The sequence below is a fragment of the Mus musculus genome, chromosome 4 (genome assembly GCF_000001635.26).
Source record: "Mus musculus strain C57BL/6J chromosome 4, GRCm38.p6 C57BL/6J".
In the NCBI taxonomy this organism is placed as follows: Eukaryota; Metazoa; Chordata; class Mammalia; order Rodentia; family Muridae; genus Mus; species Mus musculus.
The window spans coordinates 32305906-32330382 of record NC_000070.6 but is presented as its reverse complement, the minus strand read 5'-3'; the positions used below and the strand labels follow the sequence as shown (position 1 = coordinate 32330382).

At 44.0% G+C, this 24477-nt stretch overlaps 1 protein-coding gene across 9 annotated transcripts in view; it reads right to left on the bottom strand.

Annotated features, from left to right (window-relative positions):
- Positions 1–24477, bottom strand: part of Bach2 (BTB and CNC homology, basic leucine zipper transcription factor 2) — a 347697-nt gene that overhangs the window by 255727 nt on the left and 67493 nt on the right. For all 9 annotated transcript variants that reach the window (XM_011249909.3, XM_030253108.1, XM_030253112.1 and 6 more), the window contains one exon: positions 13079–13185. Coding sequence is in view for 6 of the 9 variants with exons in the window: in XM_030253108.1 (XP_030108968.1) it covers positions 13079–13087 (9 nt within the window). In the remaining 3 variants the exon portion in view is untranslated. The remainder of the gene's footprint in view (positions 1–13078; positions 13186–24477) is intronic.

The following is a 24477-nucleotide window of genomic DNA, read 5'->3' as shown; positions in this document are numbered from 1 at the left end:
CTTCTCCATAATTGAGAATTTTTCTTTTGACCAAAAGATGGGTTAGAAGTCCCATTGAATTTAAGTTGTGTTTTTAATAGGACAACAAAATACCAAGAGAGTAGTTTTTTGACATGAAAGTTCACGACTAAAATCTTAAACAGCATGGGTTAGCGTTAGTGTCAGCACACTGCCTACTGTGTGTCTAGACCTCACCTGCTCACTGTCTCAAATGGCTCTTGTTGTTTCTTCATGGGAAATATTTCATAAGTAAATTACTTTGAGAAATAAAAATTTGCAGTAAACTTTTTCCTGTCTTTATTTTTTTAAAGAATAAATCATACTCAATAGGCAAATCTAAATAATAGTTAGTGATCCTAGGTGTAGAGAATTCATGACTTGTTGTTGCAATTGAAAAGAAAGACACAAAGCAATTACTTAGTCAAGGATAAAACCCACAGTCCACTTCCGAAACAATGACTAACCTGATGGGAGAGAGGAGACTCTGGTGATTAAATACTCAAGTCTAGCCATTCAAGATAAGCACAGCACATTACATAATCTTACTCTGTAGTCACAATATCCTTCTTTCCCTCTTGGACATATATCAGTTTTCAGTAATAACTGAATGTGAAATTAAAAAGTTACTGGGCTATAAGAAATCAGTTTACAAGCTGAAATTTAGGAAAGAATAGAGCTTCCTTAATTTGAATTTTACAAGTTTCATAAGGAGAGAAAATATCCATTAGTAGTGCGGATGAAATTCCCTTGAGAACATGTTAGACTCTAAAGGAGCAAAACCATAAACAAATGTACATACTCCTATGCATACTGATGCCTGGAGTCATCACTGGGTCTACACCTAATGGAATTCCCAAGCTTGGAGATGTTCATACCCTTACAGCACTGTAAACTATGAGGACCTCTCTGAGGGCATGCTCAGGAGCAAAGAAAGCACGGACATATTTTCCTAGAAAGATGGGGGCAGCTTGATTGCATGGGTATGCAACTGCAGTCATCTAGTAAAACCGCCACTCAGCCAGGGAATCTACTACATTTCCCAGGCTGCCTTGCGTTTGGGTAGATCTGGGTGATCAGCTCTGACCAAGGAATGAGAAGAAAAGATTTGCTGTGCTTTGATCTCTCAGGATCAAGAATCAAAGGTTCTCTCTTCCGGCTCTTTTCTGTCCGTCATCCAGATGAAGATAATTACAGCGTCAACTGGTGATGGTGTCATGGGTTAAATTTATTCCCCCTTTCTCCTCCAAATTCATATATCAAATAGGAAGGCACAGTGAGACCTCTTTGAAAATGGGACTGTCATCAGATAAATTAGTTAAGATTAACTCATACTGGAATAGAGAGGGCTATATCCAGTACAACCATTATTTTCATAGAAGAGACATTTGGGGTCTGGTGTGTTGGTACTCTCTGTAACTCCAGCATTCAGGGGATCAAGGCAGGGAGATCTTTGTGAATTCAAGGCCTATACAATACACTATGATCTATACAGTAAGTTCCAGGCCAGCTAGAACTACACAGTGAGATCCTGTCTAAAAGACAGGAAGTGTGAGGCATGGACCCAGGCACAAACACGGAAAAGAAGAATTGCAGATCAAATCAAAGACAGCAGAGAAAGAAGTTCAGACTATATCCCAGGCTCATGACCCACAAAAGTAAATAGCCCTGCCCACAACTCAGCCTTGATGTCAGCCCTGCGTGACATAGTTCTGTTCAAGCCACCCAGCCTGGGGTGCTCTGCTACCAATGCAGATGGTAAAAGAGAAGACAGAAAGAACATGGCACAGAATTCCATCACTTCAGAACAAAAGCACACTGCTGATCAAGTTCCTTCATGGTACTGAGCCAAAAAGGAAGCTTTTATTGTGTCAGGTCGTCCAAATTTAGAGCTATTTGTTATCGCAGCAAACATTACCCTATATATGATTTAAAGACCTTTAGCTGCAAGTAAATGGAGCACATCAGAGAACATGGCAAATGCCATCAGGGACCTCAGAGCAAAATATACGCCAAAGAAGATGGGACTTTACAGGAAAGATATTTTGGATTAATTTCCCCAAATTCTCACTAGGCCACAAATTCATTCCCTTCTGCTTGTAGAAGTATAGTAATTTCCACTAAGAACTATAAACAAACCTTTGAAATTCCATATTAGGGAGTATTTCTTCAAAGTGTCCCCCATATGAGAGGCTTTGACTGGGTGCTAAGGACAAGAATGTGGTTGCTGTCACATTCCTTTGAAACAACCTGAAAAGAGTTCACTGTATATTGGTCCTATACTTATATAGACGGACGTGCACATTCTTTATAACAAGGTAACTATGTGGAGATGTATATGTTTTCCAGTACTATTCTCTCTTGCATAAAGAACAGAGCGAAGGGTAGACACCCCAGTTAAGAGTTATTGGTTCAAAAATCCCTCAAAAGCTGTGTTGGCCGCTGGATTCTCTGTTTATAGAAAACCAGGGCTGCTTCTGCCTGAGCTCAGAGCTCAATTTAGATCACAGCGTCTGGATTAAACACTCACAGCAGCAGGCTTCCAGGTCATGACTGCTGCAAAGCAAAGATGGGAGAGCCCCCTTACCAGCAGGATTCCAAACACAGAGATGCTTGAGGGCAGAGAAGCCCACTCCCAGCAGCCAGGGAGCAGCCTCAGCAGCTCTTGCTTAGTGACATCAGCAAGCACCCGGAGACCCCTGACACGGATGGTCCCCACTCAGCTTTGCCAGAGTCAGACAACACCCCTCAGCAGAGACTTCCCTCCTGAGGAGACTGTGGTCCATATTAAACCACAGAGCCTGGTAAGAACAGGAAAATCCCAGAGAGCACGCACGTCCCGATAGAAGCCTTCTCTAACTCTGCTACACCACAGACAAAAACTGGGTAAAGACTGGGAAAGGAACGTAAATGCTTCCTTTTTTTAATTGAAGGGAAGAACATCATAGCCACGGTCATTATAATACAGGCTATGAACTGAAATCTGAAGGACAGAAAATAGTAACTCGAAATCTGTGTGGCCCAATACGCATCTCCATGAGAATTCACCTCGTGCCTTCCTTGATTTCCTTTGGATATGTTCTGTCCAGAATGTTCGTGATTCTGCAGCTGTGGGTTTTATGTGTTAAAAAAAAATCCCCCTGCTGTTTTCTCTCCCTTCCCCCTCACAATCTCTCTTCCCTCTCCCTCCCTTCTGTCTTTGTTGTGAATGTCAGGCCTGTCAGTGTCACAGTCTGACATGATTAGTGTTTCTGACATTGCACCAGAAGCAGACAGAGAGCCAGGAGTGTGGATGGAGGGTGGGGGAGTTAGGATGCACAGCCATTTCAAGGAGTGAAAGGAAAAAAGAGAAGGCCTCGCTCCTTTCTGAGAGACCCCCTGACTGTCAAGCCGGCAGCTTATACAGCACGCTGGATTTCTCATTAACCAATCAGTCCCTCTCCCTGATTCTGTGGAATCCCCAAGGTGTGCATCTATTCTGAGAGACCAAGGCCAGTGTCCCTGATATCAGATAAGACAGGACTGGTGATCCAGTGGATGCCAGGCTTCGGAGGAACAATCGTGAGCCATTAACAGGTAGTGCCAGTCCACTTCACGTATCGGCTCTTTGCACACTGCCTTTTTGCACGTTGACATTCTAACAATGTTATCTCATTAAGAGAGATAGATAGATGGCCACTCTTCTCCGAGCACCTGCTCCGAGCTCTTCTCGCTCCTCGGCAGCAAGACTCTCAGCTGCTGTGCTTTAAAATCGCCCTAAAACCCAACACAAGGCTTGCCTTGGTGCTGTGTGTGCATCAAGGCCTTTCAATTGTGCTCTCTTCTCTTCCTGCTTCCCCGCGACATCCAGGCACAGAAACCAGAAGTACAAAAAGAAACAGTTGCTCAAGGTTGTCAGCATGCGTGGCCTCAGCATGCCAACGTATTTCTTACCCCCACAACCTGTGAGACAGACACTCGGTCCATGGAGCTTCATGCTCAGTAACTGCCACAAGTCGCTTAGGCAATGACAGGTGGAGCCATGATCTGAGCAAGGGTTTATCCGAAATAAGAAGGTCTTAAAGAGCCCTGCTTTCATCCTTGAAACAGGCAAGTAAAGATCTTCCTCACTTGCCTGCCACCCAGGAAATGTAGGTGGCAGCCACTCTCCAGCACCCTCCTGCCCAGGATCCCGGTGCTACGGCAGCCCGGCAGTTCTGTTTCGGAGGCTTCTCATTAAATAAAAAGGTAGCAATTTTCCATAATGAATGTTTTATACATTATCCCGTTGTGTATCAGGCCTCTAAAATACACATTATTAAAGCCTATTAAAGTCTGTAGTTAGCAGCATCACTAATGTGCCTTTAGGGGAATCACTACAATGAAACAGCATCAGTCTCTCATAGAATTTCAAATGTTAAATATTCCTTTTTTCTTCAATACACGTGCCTATTTTTAGCCATCATCAGACCTCATCCAAAATGCCATCATCTCAGCCCAGAGCTGTCACAACAAATTGTTTATGGGTTAGGCTTAAGAATAACGGAGGCACACACCATGAGTTCTGCCCCTCACTTCTTTTTCTCCATAATTTACCACGATTTCCTCCTGTTCTAATTAACCAGTGTTCCTGACCACTATGACATGTGTTGACACCTTCCCTCCCTGGCTAGATTGGATCTTTTAATTAATTGCTTAGATTTCTGCCTAATTGAACCTAGACTCTCAAGATAATGCTCCTGTATTTAAGTAGGAAGAAGTTACAAAGCTTGTGCATTTGAAAAAAAAAAGAAAAGAAAAGAAACCCAGACAGACCAACCAGAGGGTACAGAAGCCATGACTAATCACGTCTAAATGTACTCATTGATGGGTTGACATTGTGACGTATGCTTGTTTAGAAATGTCTTCTAAACACTGAAGGATTTTTACCATATGCAGTTTATGTATTCTAGCTAGGCATCTTTCTATCTAGTACACTCCACACATTAATCTTGTCACATAGGATGAGGTTTTTAAAAAACAAAGTCAATCATACATACATGCCCCAAACAGAGTTTTGGGAGAACATCTAACTGAAATAAGTAACCTTAGGACAACAGATACAAGAAGAGATGGCTAATGGCCACACACATGGACTGTGAGGCCCCATTGTCCAGAAACGGAGAGGAAAGAACAGGTGTAAAGCACTAGGTACTGGGATTACAACACGGCACTGGAAGCAAGCTCTCTGTTAGGCACTTCCTTTTGTATGAACTATCCCACTGTTAGAGATGATGCTGTTGGCAGTCAGACAAATGAGTCAATATTCTAAAGACGGGCAACTACATTATAACCACACAACTAACAATCATGTTCCTGACCACCTATGAACTAAAGAGGACCTAACCTAATTCTATTTGATACCACTTAGTAACTGAGAAGAAAGTGGCATGACAGACGACTGGGGATGGGAGGCCAAGATCACTGGCCTCTGCTACAAATTCAGTAGCCACCAACTTGACAAAAGAGGCCATAGCATACAACAAGCTTCCAAAGGGCCTCTGCACACAGTTTGGGGGGTATGCAGACTCAGTTAACTATGGGGTACAGAGGAGAAGCTACCCAGCCAGCATTCACGTACCACGTGAGACTGGCACAGAACAGCCAGTCAGTACTGGAGTGGCAAAGCCTGTTTCTAATGAGAACTCTAGGCACTCCTCTTTAAATCCTCAAGACATATGGACAAACAAGAGTCTCAAATGAGCCATGACGATGCGTCTGAAAGTAGCACTTACCAGAATAAAGCAGTGGTGGAGCCCTCTTGCCTTCAAGTGAGACCTGAAGACATGGATCGAAGATCTACCCCAATTCACTATGAGCCCTCTCATTCCTATCAGGGCAATCAATACATTGTCCTTCTTCTCTCCAGCTGCTCTTCTACTCTGAGACTATACTGTGCCTACTGCCTATCAGGATTGGTTTTCCTCTTCTCTGGCAGGTTCGGGCACTATTAAGTCAGGCATAGGAAAGACCCCACTAAGGTTTTCTTGGGTCCATGTGGCACTGCAGGTAATGCGCGCTGCCTCGGGGTTGGAGGTGTCCTTGGGCCACACCATCACAGTCACTCACACGATGCTCAGCTAGTTCAGGCTTTCAGTACCTACCCCAAGCCCTACAGACTGCCTCTCAGTCTGCTCTGAGATTCAGAGACCGGCATAGCCAAGGAACACAAGTATTACACACATCTAGCTCCACAGAAAAGAGGGAAAGGACCAAACCTGGAGAACCAATTCTACAAACATAGGAAACAATTCTCTAAAATTGTACATATTCTAGAGTCACCTGCACGGCGACTTAAAGCCAAATATTATCGAAGCACAATTAATGTTTTACAACGTGGCTTTTCACAGACGTTCACAACTTTCACAGCTTATGCCACCAAGTAAATCCTCTGGTGCCAGAAATGAATTACAGCTTCCCAAGTCAATGGCTAAAGGAGTCCAGCAGAACCCCCGCTCCTACTCCTGCCCCCATCCCAAACATCACAGGCCATTGCCAAGGCTAATGGTTACTTTCCACACCCTGATGATAAGGTCCCGTCTCTAAGGATAACACTTCTTATGTCATCAAACATGGAAACGGCGGGCCGGTGCCTAACTAGAGGCTTCACCGCTACTGACCAGTGTTCACAGTACTGGAAGGTACTACTCTGCATACTGCCAAAAGAGAAAGTTAATCATCAAAATATCTCAGCAACAAACCCTGCGACCTATAACAATGATCTGGCTACAAAATACACTAGTGTGATATTGGCACAAATGCTATGGAAGTAACCAACCACTTTTAAAATTGGATTTGAGGCCCACTCAATGAGATGGGACCCATTTCCAACACAGCTAAAGTGGTCAAGGACCTAAGACTAGATAGGTCGTGGGAATAGGGAATGTCTAATACTGTTATTCTGCTAAAGTAACACAGCAATAAAATGACATCTAATGACGTTCTGTTATAGTAATAGATCATTGCCTTACTCAACCCTTATCAGAGAATCTTCTTCTGGCAGTGATTAGAAATAGCACAGAGACCTAGAACTGTACAATGGGCAGAGAATCAGAGACTATGGAATACTTAGTCCCAAATACTATGTCTTCATCAACCCAATCCCTTCAGGGATCTCTGTGGATAAGGAGAAAAAATGTAAGAGCCAGAGGTGATAACTCTAAGGGAAGACTGTCTTCCAGATGTGAAAGGACTAAAGCACATATGAACTTACAGAGACTGAGGCAGAACACATCAAGACCTGGTTCAACCTATGCAAGGATCCTGGCACTGAGAGGTGGCGTGGGCACAGGGCCCCACAGATAATAAAGAAGACATTCGCAGCTGACGCCCTTTTTATGTGCTCTCTAAACATCTCTATCCCACTGCATCTCAAACGCAATACAATTAAGCTAGTGTTTATTTTTAAACATTTGCCTTTTTCTGGACATTGATGAAATGTACAAATACTTTTCAGGGAGGTTGAAAATCTGGAATAATCTGGAAAAGGAATAAACGAGAAAGAAACAGACGTATGCCACATACTTGACTCTGTCAGGATTTTGAGTAGCATCGTCTTATCTTTTATCACATATATTTTTTTAAAACGTGAAATTCATCTTAAACACAATTTAGTATCTTTTTAAAAAGTGTTACTTTAGCATGAGGAAACCCACATTGCTGAAGAAAAATTGAAAATACGCGTGTGAAAAGATACTGAAAGCACTCTGTTATGCACCCGTGGCCTTTCTTGTAGTCATGTACGCATCTTTCTAAAAAGTGAAATAATGATCAAATCCACATAGTGTTATGGTACTTGCCGTCTTCTTAAGTTATCTTTTTAGGTCATTAAATACCCCTCAATGCCTCCTTGGCAGCTTTATTGTATGGCTGCATCATATTTACTACGTTAGAAAATGTTAATGTTTTGTTGACTACCTTAGCAAAAGTTTTACACATGTTCTAGGCAGTTTTCTTTGAGTTAGTATTGTATAAACGGAATTTCCGAATCAGAAGGTATGTAATTTAGGCTTTGGCATACAATAATACCTCTGGAGAAAATAAGTTCTCTCAGAGTTTATCCTCAAATCCTTAGCTATAATGAGTAAAACTTCAAATTCTTATCAATTGTAACTTAATTGCATGTCTTCCTTTGATTACTGTTAAGTTTAAACTTTTCACATTATTTATTTTATTTTATGGGTTTTATATTCCCGCTCATTTTTTGCTAGCTTTCGATTAAATCAACCATTCCATCTATCCTTTGTTCTTCTGATTTGTAAGCACTCTTAACTAATTAGCTACCTGGCACACACATTATGTGCACACACACACACACACACAAACACTCATCTGTGTACACACACACACACCTCAGGATATCTTTTAGACTAGTCAGAATGTCTTTTGATGTACAGAAAATACAAGGTTTTACATAGACAAGCATTTCTGTTTTTAATTTCTGCACCAGGAATTAAGAATGGCCTCCTATTTCAAGATCTCTTAATGTTTACTGAGCTTTTCTTTTGTGTCACTAGCTTTTTAAAAGCTATCAGTCCTTCAATTTCTGACCCAAGAAGGATTAGCCACTGCCTTCAGAAAAATGACAGTGGGCCTGTGCTGAATGACCACAGGTTGGACATTTGGTGGCAGGCACTGGGCTTGTCCTGAATGGGGAAGGAGGACAGCCGCCAGCTTTATTATTGCCCCACCCCTTGCCCTGCACCCAGTAGCTGTTAACTCGCTCCTTCAGTGGAAGAAGTGAAGCTGGAGAAACAGTTAACATCAGCCTCATGTTTAAGGCCCTGGATGGCATGGCTCTTTTTGCTGTCTGCAGACTGAAGTTCACATACCCTGTTCTTTTCTTTCTTTTTCTTTTTTTTCCTGATTGATTTACTGCAAGCACAGCACACAGTGCTCAGCATGTGTGTGAGGATCTGATGTTTGCTGGGGGAACGGATGGTCAATAAAACACTACAATTGATACATGGGGGCCACGTCTACAGCAAAGGCTGGCTGGGTAAACCCGTGGAAGGCACTCCGGACTTCACTGCTTCACTGTATGGGAAAAGTAATAAGGACTGTAAATGAAGGCAGAATTGAGGTTAATTCTGTTTACTTTTTAGGTGACTATAGAGATACTGGCCTGAGTGTCAATGTGAAGCTGCCTCTATTGCTGGTACAATGGAGTGGGAAGCTAAGAACATTCAGAGAAGAACTTGGGGAGGGAGGAGTTAATTCGTCCAGCAACAGCATCTGTCTACAACTGAGAGCAGAGGCACCCCTAAACCCCTCTGCATGCCGTGGCTCTCTGCACTCTTACAAAGCCATCAAAGCAGATCTGGCCTTACTGGGACATGACAAGGGTCTGGAAGAAAGCTGTATCACTGGTGGAGTGGACAAAGGGAGAGGGTCATTTTGTGTGACATCCAAAAAGCAGTGGTTTTCCCATCAGATGGAACGTACTCATAAACCCAAAGAAGGAGCCATGCGGCACATCTTCATCAAAGTGACAACTACGTGTGAGAGTTCAGGCCACCACCCCAAGCTTGCCGCAGAAGGAACTCTCAGGAGCAGATCCCAACTGAGGGTGGCATTTGTGACCCCCCCCCCAAGACCTGGAGTGACAGGCATCCCCCTGCACCACTTTCCTCCGAGGACCTCAATTTTCCCAGCATTTTCTCTGACTTTTTTTGTTTGTCTGTTTGTTTGCTTTGTTGAAAACTAAAGTTCTTTCTTCATGGTATAACAGCACATACAGAATATAAATACACTCTAAACATTCACTCTTGCAACTAACATAAGTGTACAACGTTAGATGCAGTATATATTTATAAACACCAATAAGAACAATTACAAAAAGTAGAGACTTTTTACAAAATTAAAAAGCTGAGTTCCAATTGTGAAATTTGTCAACCATCGTTAAGTATGAAAAGTCGGTTTTGCAAAAATGTATAAGACAGTGGGGAACACAGCCTTCCAGGTCTAAGCGGTTGGGTGTGGAAAATATGCACCTCACAATTTATTTAATGCATAAGATTCAGATTGCACAGCCACTAAGCCTGCTCACAATGCTAAGGAGGTGAGTCAGGATGAGGTAAACCTTCTAGAATGCACATCTGATGGACATAAACCATGCACACCAGCCTCAGGAAATGACAGTCCATTCACTGTGAGCCTGGTACCTAGGAATACCTTGTCCATCCCCCCTTCTGCCTTCACTAACACATGGCCACAGCTATGACCTCATATTCAGCCACAAGTAAGAAGGGGAAAAATGAGAAATAAAAGCCCTTCTTGGTACTGGCTATTAGGGTAACCCATGATTAAATTACTAAAATTAGCTAGCAATCCTTTTGTGCCATGGGGCCATTCCAGTTTTCTAGAGGATCCTAGAACACTGTGGTCACCTTCTGTCCTGACCTCTGGCTAACTGAAATGGCCCTGAACAATATTTAGGAAGAAGGAGAGTATTGGGGAGTGTGTTTAATGAAAAGGTATAGCTGAAATGTCTTCCAGCTTTCTAGGAACAAATCTACTTAGAACACCAGCCACACCCATGACCACACTTCCAACATTCGGTTACACACCTCACTGATGAAATGACTCTAGTTTTACTGTATTGAGAACGGTTGTTTTCTCTTCCAAAGAAAGGCCTATTCTTTGTCTTATGCCAAGAAAGCCATAAAAAAAAATGCTGACCAATGGAGATGACACACCCAGCTTAATCACGACTTCCAATTAAAACGATATAAAATAAAGCACTCTCTGGGCCATGAGGGCAGAACATAACTTCCCAAGCACAGGCACACCTACTGGTTCCCAAGAGTCTGCTTCTTAAGTGTGTACTAAGAGCAAGACCATGACATCAGTTCTGAGATGCCCTGGAGGCAACTTGGAGCTGGCCGATGGTACAAACTGTGCATGGAAGTTTCCCAAGCCCTGCCTTGACTTTCCAGTATACCAACCTTAAAATAAGAGAAGCCAAGGTTTGTGATGAGAGACTTCTGTCTCCAGCCATGACTGAGGGGCAGGACCTCTGTCTACCCCAAAGTGACTTCTTAGACTGTTAAAAGGTAAGAATTTCAGCTCCCATGGGGACCTGATTTGGGGTGGGGTGGGATGGGAGGAAGGTTGCAGTGGGGCATCTAACAGAAGGTTTCCTCTTTCTTTGGCTCAGCTCAGCCAAATGTAAAATTCTTTAACATAACTGCTTGGTTCTGTTGTGTTGTTTTATTCTTTTTTTTTCTGGTCCCTCCCTCCAGATAGGTGCAAACCCTGAAGTACCTTAGCTCCTTCTACCCTTAAGAAGGCCAAAAGAATGACCTGAGATAAATCACTAGAGGGTGTCTTCAGATTGGGAACTCTCAGCATGTAAAATGGCCTTTCTGTCATCAAGACTAAATCACATCTAAGAATTGTACATCTCTATCACAACCCATAGATTATGTCATGATGTGTCTGTTTTTCTTTAAACATCTCTTTTGTTTCACATTGGTTTGTGGCCCCAAAAGCTGGCCTTCCCTCCACCACTGAGCTCATACATGGCCACTGGCCCACCACTGCTGTAATTGTCAACCAGAGGTGACATGTGCCAAGGGACATTGGGAAATAAACACCAGGAAATAAACACAGGGGGACAATTTTTATTGTCATGCCTAGAATGGAAGAAGGGGGATGCCACTAAAATGCAGAAGAGAGTCACTTACTACAGAGTTCCCCGGTCATGGTGCCAAGTGTCACTGAGAGATGACTCTGCTCCAGTTATGACAAACATCTTCTGTTTGTGAGCATTCCAGACCTTCTCATATGGCTTTGTGCTCAAACACAGGTTTCTTTTCTTTTACCTGTAGTGCTACACTCTCTGCCCAGGAAATTATCATTACGATCCAGGTTCCAACTCAGACTTTCACCTCTACTGTACTCTCATTCCTAGGTCACTGCTCTGGTTTGCTTTGGTTTGGTTTTATCAAGTTACTTGACACAAGCTAGGGTTGCCTGAGAAGAACCACAGTTGAGAAAATGCCTCCATCAGATTGCCTATAGGCTAATTTGTAGGGCATTTTCCTGATTAATGGTTGATGTGGGAGTGCCCAGCCCATTGCAGTCAGTGCCTGAGCAGGTGGTTCTGGGTTGTATAAGTTATCAAGCGAAGCCAGCCATGAAAGCAAGCCAATAAACATGATTCCTCTATAGTCTTTGGTTCAATTCCTGCCTTGGTTTTCCCTGATGATGGACCATAACCTATAAACCAAGTAAACATTCTTCTCTCCAAGTTGCTTTTGGTCACAGTGTTTTATCACAGCAATAGAAAACTAAGAGAGTCATAGATCTGGATGTTTCTTCTGTGCCTCCAGAGTGTCTGGTACACACTTCATTAGAATACTCAAAAATAAATAAATAAATAAATAAATAAATAAATAAATACCTGAAATAGCCACTGCTAGCAGCTCAATCCAAACCTTATCCATCACTTATTAGTAACATGTTCATCTGGTGATCAATCATTCATTGCTCAGCAAATCAATCAGAGAACACATGGAAATGCTGCACATACTTGCCAGACTCTCTTGCAGCTATGTCTACGGGCTAACACTGTCCCACATCAAAATAGCAGCAAATGTTTCTAAGAGGCCTGTAGTGTGGGCAGGCACTATACAAGGTAAGTGGCATGAATTAGCACATTTCATCCACTATTATTAGTATTTTAACAGTGGGAGAAAAAAAAGGTATCATGAAGTTAGGTCACTTGCCTGAGGTCTGGCAGAACTGATAATCATCTCAGGAAGTCTGGCCCCACAGTCTAATTCTTCAATATTCATGTCAACACAGTCACATGTACATTCAACCTTTCATCTATCAAACACCTCTGGGAGATGCAAGGGATGCTCTAGAAACCATAAACCATGGATTGGCCAATGGCTCCTGCACCTTGCCTGATAGATGGCTTGTGGGCATCAAACAACTACCCAACTCTGAAACTTTAACGGCAGGAAAACAATCTCTTTGGGCCATGAAAAGTCATATGTGCTCAAGAAAATCATGATACAAGAAAATCCAAAAGTATATTCAAAGCATCCTTTACCTTGTTCATGCTGCAGGGACGGGCACAAGGGATCAGACATGTCACAGTGTGGAGCAGCTCCTGAAGGTCCTTCTTGTTTCAGAACCCTCACTTCTCGAAGCAGACAGCTGTATTGTAAACACAAGCAAGAACCCCATTAGGGCCAGGAAGCTCAGTGAAGTTCCGTGTCCAGTAGAACTCTCCGCCATGGCTGCTGCCACTCACGCTACTCAACAGGGCAGGCACATGTGCCTATTGAGCCCTCAGTGCTCGGGTGGCAGGGAAGGCACTAAGGATAAGGACATAAAACACTGCTACTCACATTCTAGCTCTTCGCACTCTTGAAACGGTAAAAGCCTAAACCAAGAAATAACTAGTGAAAGCAAGGGCTGTTTTAAAAAGTGTGTGCAATTTAAATTAAATTTAAATAGCTCATATGGTTAGTGGCAATTATTTTGGATAATGTAGATCTAGGCACTCGTAGCTGGAGTCTTGGGGCCTGCTCCGGGGCCTTGGGGACAAGGATGGTCTTTGAAATAACTAATTTTGAGTATCTACTAAGGTCTAGGGCCTGGGGCACTGGTGAGCAAAGCCAGCAATTTAGGAATATCTAGTTGGTACTTGGATATAACTGGTAAGTGACAACAGTGCTATGTACCAGGCCTTAGTGACTTTCCCTACTGCCCCTCAAGAAATAGAGAAACAAACCAGTGGGCAGAGGTCTGAGCCTGGCTGTATCATCTTCAAGATTGTCATGTAGAACCTCCTGGGCTACAAGGATTCTGAGAATCAGCTGACCATAAGCCAAACAAACAAAGCAATTTAGTACTCCCATCCCCAAACGCCCCCCACCCCGTATAAGGATCTGTGTTTTAGATTGTGGTATTGGTTCTTTATGGAGTTTTTAAATTATTCTAATTAAAATTTGGAATAAAACCATGGTACAGTTCCAGGGCATCTGATTTGTCAAATAGTAAACAAAAACAAGAGTAGAATGTTTCTGACCACTTAAGTAGACATGTCACTTTTTCCTTTGAAAGATGCTCACAAGAGGTCAGGGGTATACTAGTGAAGTGATTTTAATGGGGGCAGGTTCTGCCCAACTCTAACTGGTACAGCTCCTGAATAAAAGACACAGAAACATGGTATTTTTATTAACAAGCTATTAAGTCTAAACTGGGATGGCACTGAGCTGTTTTAACCTATGTCTCAGCCGTAGGCTCCACATATGTCCTCAGGGTGGTTTTCTCTTGGCCACGTGCTCATGACCCACCTTGCCTCACGGCAACCTCTTTCTTCCCCTACCTTTCTTCTCTCCTTGTGGTCCCTACCTGAGACCCATTCTTGATCTCAAGTCCTGCCTTCCTCTCTCTCCTGCCCTGTCACAGGTTCTAGCCTTTTATTATCCAATCAGAGATCAGAGCATTCTTTACAGGACATTGATCAATACAATCCCCATGTCCAGGCTGCAACCTAATCTTGGGGCACAGAACTCAGCATCTGAATACACCGCATAGAAGACCAAGCCGCAGCAGTACGCCATTAGGCTTCTTACACTCACCTACCGTGTATCTAGTGAGGTTTGATGAAGTCCTCAAACTCTCAATGGCCCACCAGAGCCCCCTTCAGCTCTAAGTCCTAAGTCTTTGTCTACTAGAGAAAAACACATCTGCCAAGGCCAGGGTACCAGCCACAATGCTGCATTCCTATACTGACACTTCCCATTGCTACAAAAATCAGTTTGCAATTATGTTTGCAAAAGATAAATTCTTAACCCATAAACATTATTCTTCAGCACAAACATCATGTTATCCTTGTTTTTTTGCTTTTGCTTTGTTTCATTTTTTATGAGTCAGGAAGGAAGGTGATGTCACTGTCATCACAGAGATTCCAAAGAAAACAGCAGGCCAGCCTCAGGAGTAACACATCTGAGCAATACTACACGGGGGAATCCCAGTACCCCAGCTTTGCAGAGTGACTCCACACAGGCATCACCATAGGCACACAATGTCCAGGCAACAGTGGCCTCAAAGGCATAAATTTTCAATATCTAATTGACTAAAAAGTGAATGAAAAAAATCATGAAGAGTAACTGAATTACCAAAAGCAGTGGCTAATGGCTTTCTGACCTTTACAGTAGAAAGGCTGTATGTGCTGTTTCTTGCTTAATACATGTATTGATCCAACCTATCACATAACTGGACAGCTTGTCCCTGGGCCTTACAGGGATGGCTAACGTCACAAAATGTCACATTATAATTCACATTGGCACACACTATCACATAACTGGACAGCTTGTGCCTGGATGTCTAACGTCACAAAATGTCACATTATAATCCACATTGGCACACAGGAAATGGGCACGAGGTACTAACCAGCAGACTGAAATGCTTCATCAGCTACTTAAATAGGGCGTTTCCATGTACCACGGTCTCTGATCCCTTAGAACCTGACCAAGGGTCCACACTAAACTATCTGTCCAGTCCCTCTTTAGCCCTCCCCCAGGTGTTCCTATGCCATCTGCATGTGTGCCATTCTACAGCCAAGCCAGACTAGAACTTCTTTGAGGGAAATATTAGTGACAGAGATAATCCTTTACTCTCACTCGGGGAGGCAAGGATGATAGTCTTAACACAGGATTGAAAAACAATTTTGGTAATTGCGACAAAATGTCTTTGAAGATTTTTTATTTTTTAGAGGAAAACATTTTAATGTCAGGGTTTAAATCTTTTAAAGAGTGTGTGTGTGTGTGTGTGTGTGTGTGTGTGTGTGTGTGTGTGTTGGGTAGGAACAGTTAAAGGCATGTGTTCACATGGGTGCCCCTGACCACGCATCTACACATGCACATGTGCTCTGATATCTTCTTCAAGCATTCTCCACCTTATTTTTGGAAACAGGGTGATTTACTGAGCCTGTAGTTCACCTGTGGGCTAGAATGGCTGGCAAGCAGCCCCTGACCCCCGGGTCTTCCTATCTCTGCTGGGGTTCAAGCACTGCCATGCCCGAGTTTTGGGGTTCAAACTGAGATTTTCATGCTTGTACAATAAGCATTTATCCACTGAAAAGTCTCCCCAGCCCCAGGTTTGTAGATCCCCTCTAACTATTATTGGGAATAACATATGGCTGTTTAGTAGCTACAAGGATACTATATGCTTTTTGATAAATGCTTCCAGTTCTGATGATGTCAACCTAAGAGCTAATTTATCTAGCCTGATGCAAGGGTGTAAACATTAGTTTTGGTCATGTTATCATAAATAGTATTTTCTGGGTAGAAGTGACTTCTCTTCAACATAGTACAGAATGAAAACACGTACAAAGATCACAGATGAAAAATAAACCCACCATCCTCTCTGCCAATAAAACACACGCACATGTGCACAGCTATACGTCAGCCAATAGACGCTGTTCATAGGAAATAGCTCAGAGAACAGATGACACGTTCAGAAACTGGGTCAGTTCACATGTGGACAGAAATGAGAAGGACTAGCCTTGTTCTATCAAATATTTCCCATCTCCTTTCAAACATGGAAAAGCTGTCTGTCCTGAAGTCAACCTGGTTATGAAGCAGCATAGGAAAAGCTACAGCTTAAAAACACAACCTGCTTTTCTAAGTACAAACCATTAAGAAAAGAGCTGCCCGAGACATCACAGAGGAGACACTGGTGTCTTCACTCAAGTTCTAAATATTTTCTTTCTATCTTTTTAAGAAGCTGAAATACCCCTCGAACTGAACAAAACTAAGTATAGATCCAAAGGGTGCCTTGAGAAATCCAATCCCATATGTCCTAGCTTTTCCTATTCAGCTGATCCAAACAAAATTGATCCAGTGGGTAATAAAGTCTGTGTTCAGCCTTACACAGCTAAAAGGCTAATGAAATGTAATCACTCAAGGTGAGTGGAAGGAAGCATGAAGAAGCACGCAGGACTGGGGACATGGAAAGTCAAAGAAAGCAGGGGGGCTAGGGCTCAGCAGCAGAGCGTCTGCTAAGGACGCTCCAGGCACTAGGTTTAAGCCCTAGTTTCAGGGAGGGAAGGGATTGAGGGAAGGAAGGAGTGAGGGAAGGAAGAAGGGAGGTAGGGAGGTAGGGAAGCAGGGAGGGGGTGGAGTTGAAAGTTTCCAAAATAAGTGAAAATTAAGGGTCAGGAAAGTAAATAAAATAGCACCGGCAATACGGCCAAGTGCCCCTCACCAGCCAAGTCCTCTCTATGACGGGGACTGGGAGATTCAGGTTCCTGGTGAGAATCCCACGCCCTGTGGCATTTCTAGGGTTATATACTCTCCTGGTTTGGGCGTCTTGAGCATCAGCAAGTGGGAGTTGTGGAAAAGTGAAGACTGGGTCTACCCGTTTCACCACTATTTACCAACAACCTCCACCTACAGTGAGACATCTGTTTTACCTGGATCATTGCTAAGATTCTTTGAGGAATGATAAGAATAGAATAAGCCAGCTTGAGTCCATCCTCCTTACTTAAGAGTGTCAAGGGCTGTTTCTTTATGTGCCATGTCTTGGCTCTTGAAAATGCTGCTGATACTGACAGTTGAGAATGGGATGTGCTGACTCGGGCTTTCTCCGCACTCCAATGCTTCTTGCCCTTCCCATCTGTTTATTCTGGAAGCCTTTTGTGTGATCTGTCTCAAGGCTGGGTAGCTCAGGTACTCCAAAAGGATGCAGGCTAATAAAGCAAGCACTTTACTTTTCACAACGTTAAGGCCGTCACTCACTGGCTTTCAAACGCCTGTGCTCTGAGACCAGCATGGGTTCTCTGGACCACCCTTTTCCCTACACTACATTCGGCTGTGTAAACAAAAGACTAGACATAAGACAGAAAAGCTTTTAGGTAAGAGCGACTGAAGAAATAAAACGATGAGCAGACTTCAGAAGGAAAAGACAGAGGAATGTCTGGGGGAGGGGGAAGTGCTCAAGAATCAGGGACTTAGAAGCTTGGACAATCAGAAGAGTAAGTAATGAAACCCTAGCTCCCTCCATCCTGCTTTTAGGGTGTCTCATGTTTCTTTACTCAAATCCTGACACCCTTGAACTAGAATCATTGTCCAAGACTAAACAAATGTAAATCCAATTTATTTCAGAACTTCTAACCTCCTTTCCACTCTACGGAACATGGCGCTGGGATTAAGTACCCAAGAGGGGGAAAACCCCACCACACCTCTACTAAGGGTGTTCCCGAGAGGCAGAGAAACAAGGGCGAGCTGCCTCTGAGGAATCTGCAGCTTCATCTGGGTGTGCAGCTCTGGTTCTCCAGAGCATCAATGTCCTCACGAAGCCCATAGTGAGGCATCGAGCACACAATACCACAGCTCAGACCAAGAGACCAAACAATGCTTGCCACCTGATCCCTGCACCCATCCAAAACCCGCAAGGACAAATCCGGGGTTAGGGAACGTGACTGGAAATTAATATTCTGGATTTTAACTAGAAATTGGTGACAAGTAAAAGGAGACAGAGTTACAAGGAAGAGATACCCATGGATGAAGAGAAGTATTGGGGTGGGAGAAGAGGCAAGGAGGGAACAGGCATGGGGGTCAGGTCTAGGGAGGGGCGACAGGAGAGGGCTAGAAGTGAGAATAGAAATCAGTGGGGGGCATCTCTGGGACTATCTGGAGACCTGGGATGGGGAGGCCCTAGGGAGTCTATGAGAGTGACCCTAGCTTAGATTTCTACCAGCAGAAACTCAAGTGGCTACTTCTTATAGGACTTCCAGTGGAGGGAGGAAGACATCAACCTACCCTCAAAACCTTCAACCCCAAATCTGCCCTGCCTACAAGGTGTGCAGTAATAAAGATGGAAGAGAGACTGAGGGAACGGCCAACCAATGGCTGGCCCAACTTGAGACTCATCCAATGTGAGAGAGCCAGCCCCTACACTATTAATTATACTAGGCTGTACTTGCAAACAGGAATCTCTCATAACTGTCTCCCGAGAAGCTTTATCCAGAAGCAGATGGAATCAGATGCAAAGACCCACAGCCAAACATCAGGTGGAGGCTGGGGAGTCTTGTGGAAGAGTGAGGGGATAGAATTGAGTGAGCCAGATGGGTCAAGGACACCACAAGAATACCTACACAGTCAACTAAACTGAACCCGTGGAGGCCTCACAGAGACTGAACTACAAACCAAAGAGCATGCAGGGGCTGGACCTAGGCAACTTACACATTTGGAGCAGATGTGTCGTTTGGTCTTCATGTGGGTCCCCTATCGGGTGGAGTGGGGGCTGTCTCTGACTCTGTTCCCTGCCACTGGATCCCCTTCCCCTAAGTGGATTGTTTGGTTGGACTTCAGGGGGAGAGGACGTGTTTAGCCCTGCTGGGACTGAATGTCCCGAGGCAGGGTAGTACCAAGGGAGGCTTCCCCTTCTCTGAGGAGGAGAAAATGAGGGGAGAGTGATTTGTAAGGGTAGGACTGGGAGAAGAAGAGGGACTGGGGCTGTGATTGGAATGCAAAGTGAATAAATAAATAGATTAAAGAAGGAGGAGAAAAAGGAGAGCGAGGAGGAGGAGGGAGAGGAAGAGGAAGAAAAGGGGAAGGAAGGGAAGGAGGAAGAGGAGGAAGAAGAGAAGAAAGAGGAGGAAGAGGAAGAGGAGGAGGAAGAAGAGGAGGGGACAGGAGGAGGACACCTGATAGTAACAAAGAAGCTGGCTTGGATGCCACTGGGCAGCAAGGAGATATGACTTTGACATAACCTTTCCTGGTGCATGTGCTAGAGGCTGACTCTCAGGAAATTGCCTGATAAAACTCCCAGGTGATGAACATTTAGATTCAAGGCTGCCACTGTCAAAGCCAATCTGTCTCTTGGGTGATACTGAAGAGGTTACCTGTTCCAGTGGCTTTCTCTTGACTTGGTGATTTTCTAAAACAAGAATTCCGAAGGAATGATATAAGTGAGTGGCCAGGTCATGAAGACAGTAATGATCCACTGATTGAGTCTGCCCCTCGGTTCTAGTCCCAGCAAAGAAGGTGCATGGCACATGTGCCCAAAGCTCATGAGTTCAAGAAAGTCAGGAAACAGCATCACAGACACTGTGCTACACTCTGAAATCTAGGAGTGGGATACAGAGGGCCAGTGTGCATTATCTCCCACCAGTGACCTCTGAGGTCAGCCAGAGGGGTCTCTATCCCTTTACATTTCCAGGAGTGGAAGTGTTTAGCCTGCCTTCTGGCCTTTCCAGGGCTGTGCTACTGTGGCTTTGTGGGGCACAGAAATCCCCGAGGTGAGCAACCAAAGCAAGGCTTTGTGGGTATCCTAGTTAGCTTTAACAATCAACCTGACATTGATTGGAGTCACCAGAGAAAAGAGCTTGAGGAATTACCTAGAGAAGACTGGGAGCATATTTGTTGGGGCTTGTTTTGATTGCTGATAAAGAAAGGCTCCATGCATTGTGGGCAACACCATCCCTAGGCAGAAGACCCTGGACTGTTTAAGAAATCTAAGTATAAGCTGGCCTGTGAGCCATCTATCAAGCAACATCCTTCATGGTCTCTGCTGTTTCTTTGGTTGTAAGGTGAGTTTCTGGGTTGGGGGTCATATTGTGTGGAATAGCAAACTTCCCTCAGTGATGGACTGTGTCATGGAACCATAAGATGAATAACCCCTTTCCTCCCTCACATTGTGTTTGGTCAGAGTATTTTATCATAGCAACACAGGAAATACAGTTGATCTGACCTTCAGCTATCTTTTGGCATGTGAGTGGAGTATGCGATTAAATCTTTGTACCCTCTTCCTCAAATGTGGGGTAAATCCTCCTACCACTCACGACTGTCCTAAGAACCAAATGGCATAACACGAGAAAAAGAACCTGACACAGCAGTCAAATAAGATAGGCCCTTCTCTCTTCTGTCTTCCATCCTCAGCTCAGTACAACTTTACTCAGCATAAAATTGCAAATGGCCAATCACCTTTAATCATTCTATTGGATGATAAGCCCATCTAGAGAAAATTAACCTGTGTGCTCTGTGTAGCTGTCAAATTCCCAGCACTTGTTGACACTACCTCATACAACAGACGTTACATAGTTACACTATGTCTAATCACAATGCTTAGGCCAGTTTTCCTTTCATCAGCTGAACACATTTCCCTCCATTCTATCATCCTCTAATAATATAATGTTACTACTATTTATATTCCTCATTTGGCCAGCACATATTCTGAGATTACAAGAAATATAAGAAAAAAATACCAAAGAGCCTTCACCTAAGAACTACATTGCTTTAGCCAGTGGAGTATGGATTTCATTCTGCTAGGAACATTGCTCTTTTTATGCCTCAGCAGAGAAAGAATGGAAGCTAGTCCATCATCCTCTTGATACCCATCTTAGTAGCTTTAATTTATGTTTGTCAATGTGACATACTACTGGAAGGTGTATCACTGGTGGCTGTCAGATGTACTAAGAAACTCTCAATCGATTTGACAATTTTGGATGAGGAGTCTCAATTCCACTCATCTAGGATGAAGGTTTACCAACTGCACCTGGCTTACTGGGTGTGTTATCTAGCGATTTCCTCCAAATTGTGTCACTCCCATCTCAAAGGAGGCTCCTTGGGGACTCAGGAGGCAAAGGAAGTTTACAAGACTCAAGAAGAAACAAAACTCTTAGGAAAAAACTCACAAGAGTTGCAAGGGTCGTCTGAAAGGTTACATAAGCAGTAACAACTTCTGGGGAGAGGAGACATTTGCACAAGCTATGTCAAGCAGGCAGATCCAGGAGACATATGCACAGCTAGTCAAGCAGGCAGATCCAGGGATGCAACCTTCACTGGTCATCACTCATGTCGGGGTGGGCTTTCTGGTGATGCAGCTGCATGTGAGTCATGCATGCCTCTGCAACGGCCCTGCCTCTGATACTTTTCTATTGCTCTTCTAAGTCTCTAGACTTAGGCAAATGATAAAGAAACGTTATTTAGGGTTTACAATTTCAGAGGCTCAGAGTCCATAATTATCCAAGTGGGGACACAGTAGCCGGCAGGCAAGGATGTCACTAGAGCAGTAGCTGAGAATTTATATCTTGACCCCCAGGCACCAGGCAGAAAGAAAGAGAGAAGGCAAGTAGGAACAGTGTGGCATTTGAAACCTCAAAGCCCACCCTCAGTGACAGGCCTCCTCTAACAAGACCACACCTCCTAATCCTTCCCAAACTATTCAGCCAAGGAGGGAACAAATATTAAAATAGATGAGTCTATATGGGCCATTCACATTCAAACCACCACATAACCCCTCACCTCTGACCATGTAAGCAACCCCAATAAACTCACTGTTCACAAGGGTTCTCTTGGGTGGAGTCATACTTCTAGACTCCTGTCAATGCTGTATCTGGGGTGAATAGACTTGTGTTCTTGTCTTCCCAGGAAAAGTCAAACGACACATGCTGATAGATTTCTAGAGCGTCTCTCTTGAGGGCTTGAATAATTCAGGCAAGTCCATTTTCTACAGTTTGGTGGGAATCTCAAATGACAGTCTAGTGGGTTACTTCCAACTGAGGAGGGACTGATGTCATGGGAGAGAATTAGAAAGCACCTCTTTAAAGAAACCAAGAGGCCAGCTCACTCTTCCATCAAAGCCACAACTACAGGACCTATTTTCTTTCAAGCAGACCCAGACAACAAGTTATACAGAGAGACTCTCCTCAACAGGAGGTGATATATACAGGTTAAATCCGCCCACTTTGGAGGCCTGGAATGGGTGTACTGTCTTGCTTCTCTGGGGGAAATGCTTCTGTTGATTCCCTGAAGAGAGCTCTACTTGGCAGCATGACAGGCTCGAATGCAAGGCCACCCCAAAGATCATCTGTGTGGTGCAGGATCTGTCCTCTTCATTACCAGCTTTGCTGTAGCATGGCCTGTTCTCTCTGAGGCACTGTCATGTGCTGCGTTGTTAAACTATTCCACAAAGATAAGGTTTGGTCTGACCACAGCCCGAGTGCTTTCATGATCTGAACCACTTTCAAAATCCAAATAGCTCGTCACTTACCATGCTGGCAAGGAAACCAGATCCATTCAAACATGATGCTTTAGAGGACATTCTTGCCCTTCTCAACAAACAATTCCACTGGTGAGTATAAACATCTCAGCCCCGACAGCTGAGAGCTGGTAGCCCCTACACTACCACGGTGGGTAGCTTTGGAGTCTTTCAGCACTTGGTACTGTCACTATCCTGCTTTGAGCTCATATACATGAAACTATCTTTTTTTGGTTTTTTGGACATACCTAAGGTTTTATGTGCATGTTTGGGAGGGGTTATCAAAAAGTGGGTCAGCTTGTGCCTGCTCAGGATATTCTAGTCTGCTCGAAATGTCCAATTAAAACTCAATTCTGCCATAATTATTTCCCATATGTGTTCATTTAACTGCTGCTCAGGTTAGACCCAGAAATACATTCTTTGTCGTATCAGCTATATTGCGACTTATTCTTAAACTCTTCCTCCTAATGGTAGTCAGGTGAGAAAGAGCTTAAGGAAAGCCCGGGCCTGTCAAGCCATTCTTGGCAGGAGCCTTCCAGGCAAGGAAGCAGTCGGTCTTAGGTTTATGTTTGCATAATTTACAACTGGATGATGGAATGCTGACACTGGTGGGACAAGAAACAGCAAGGGCACAGTCACATACTATGTCACCAGCAGGAACTGTAGGGCTGCCTGCTTTCTCCAACAACAGCTCAGCTCAGGGGACTGGCACAGACACAGCCAGGCCACGTCCCTCAGGGGCTCCTCTGATCTCATTATAGCAGTTGACACCAGTCCTCACAAAATAAACAGGAAATGTATGCCTGCCTCTCCTGTGGAAAGGCACACATTCCTTCTCAAGGAGACTGCAGTCACCAGCATGGGAAGGAAGTCGGCTCTGCTCCTAAGAAGAAAGCCTACCCTATCGGCCTTTCTCTTTCTGGGATGGGATACAGAGTGGGTGAGCTTAAGGCTCCAGCTCTGGGTGCTGTGAAAATGAGACATTTCCTTGCTGCTGATATCAACATTCCAGGGCTCTGATAGCAGGGCCACTTCCTCTGGTGTAACTCTGGGGAAAGACCTATGATATAGCCTGGAGGGATTTTACCTGCTGAGACCAGAGTACAAGAAAGGGGCTGTTCTTCAAGAACAAAATCCAGGTCTCAGTTTCTCTCTCTCTCTGTCTCCCTCTCCTCCTTTCCCTCCCCAATCCACATGCGTGCGTGCGTGCGTGCGTGCGTGCGTGTGTGTGTGTGTGTGTGTGTGTGTGTGTGTGTGTGTGTGTGTGTGTAAGAGAGAGACAGAGACAGACAGACAGAATTCTCCCTAAAATCATTTGTTTGCTATGTAGGAAACTTTATATACCTAATATTTCCATTTCAAATGCTGAGTTTACCTATAAACTACAAGCTCAGTGGTAAAGCACAGATCCAGCGCGTGCTGTGGTTTGAACAAAAAATGACCCCAGGGTCT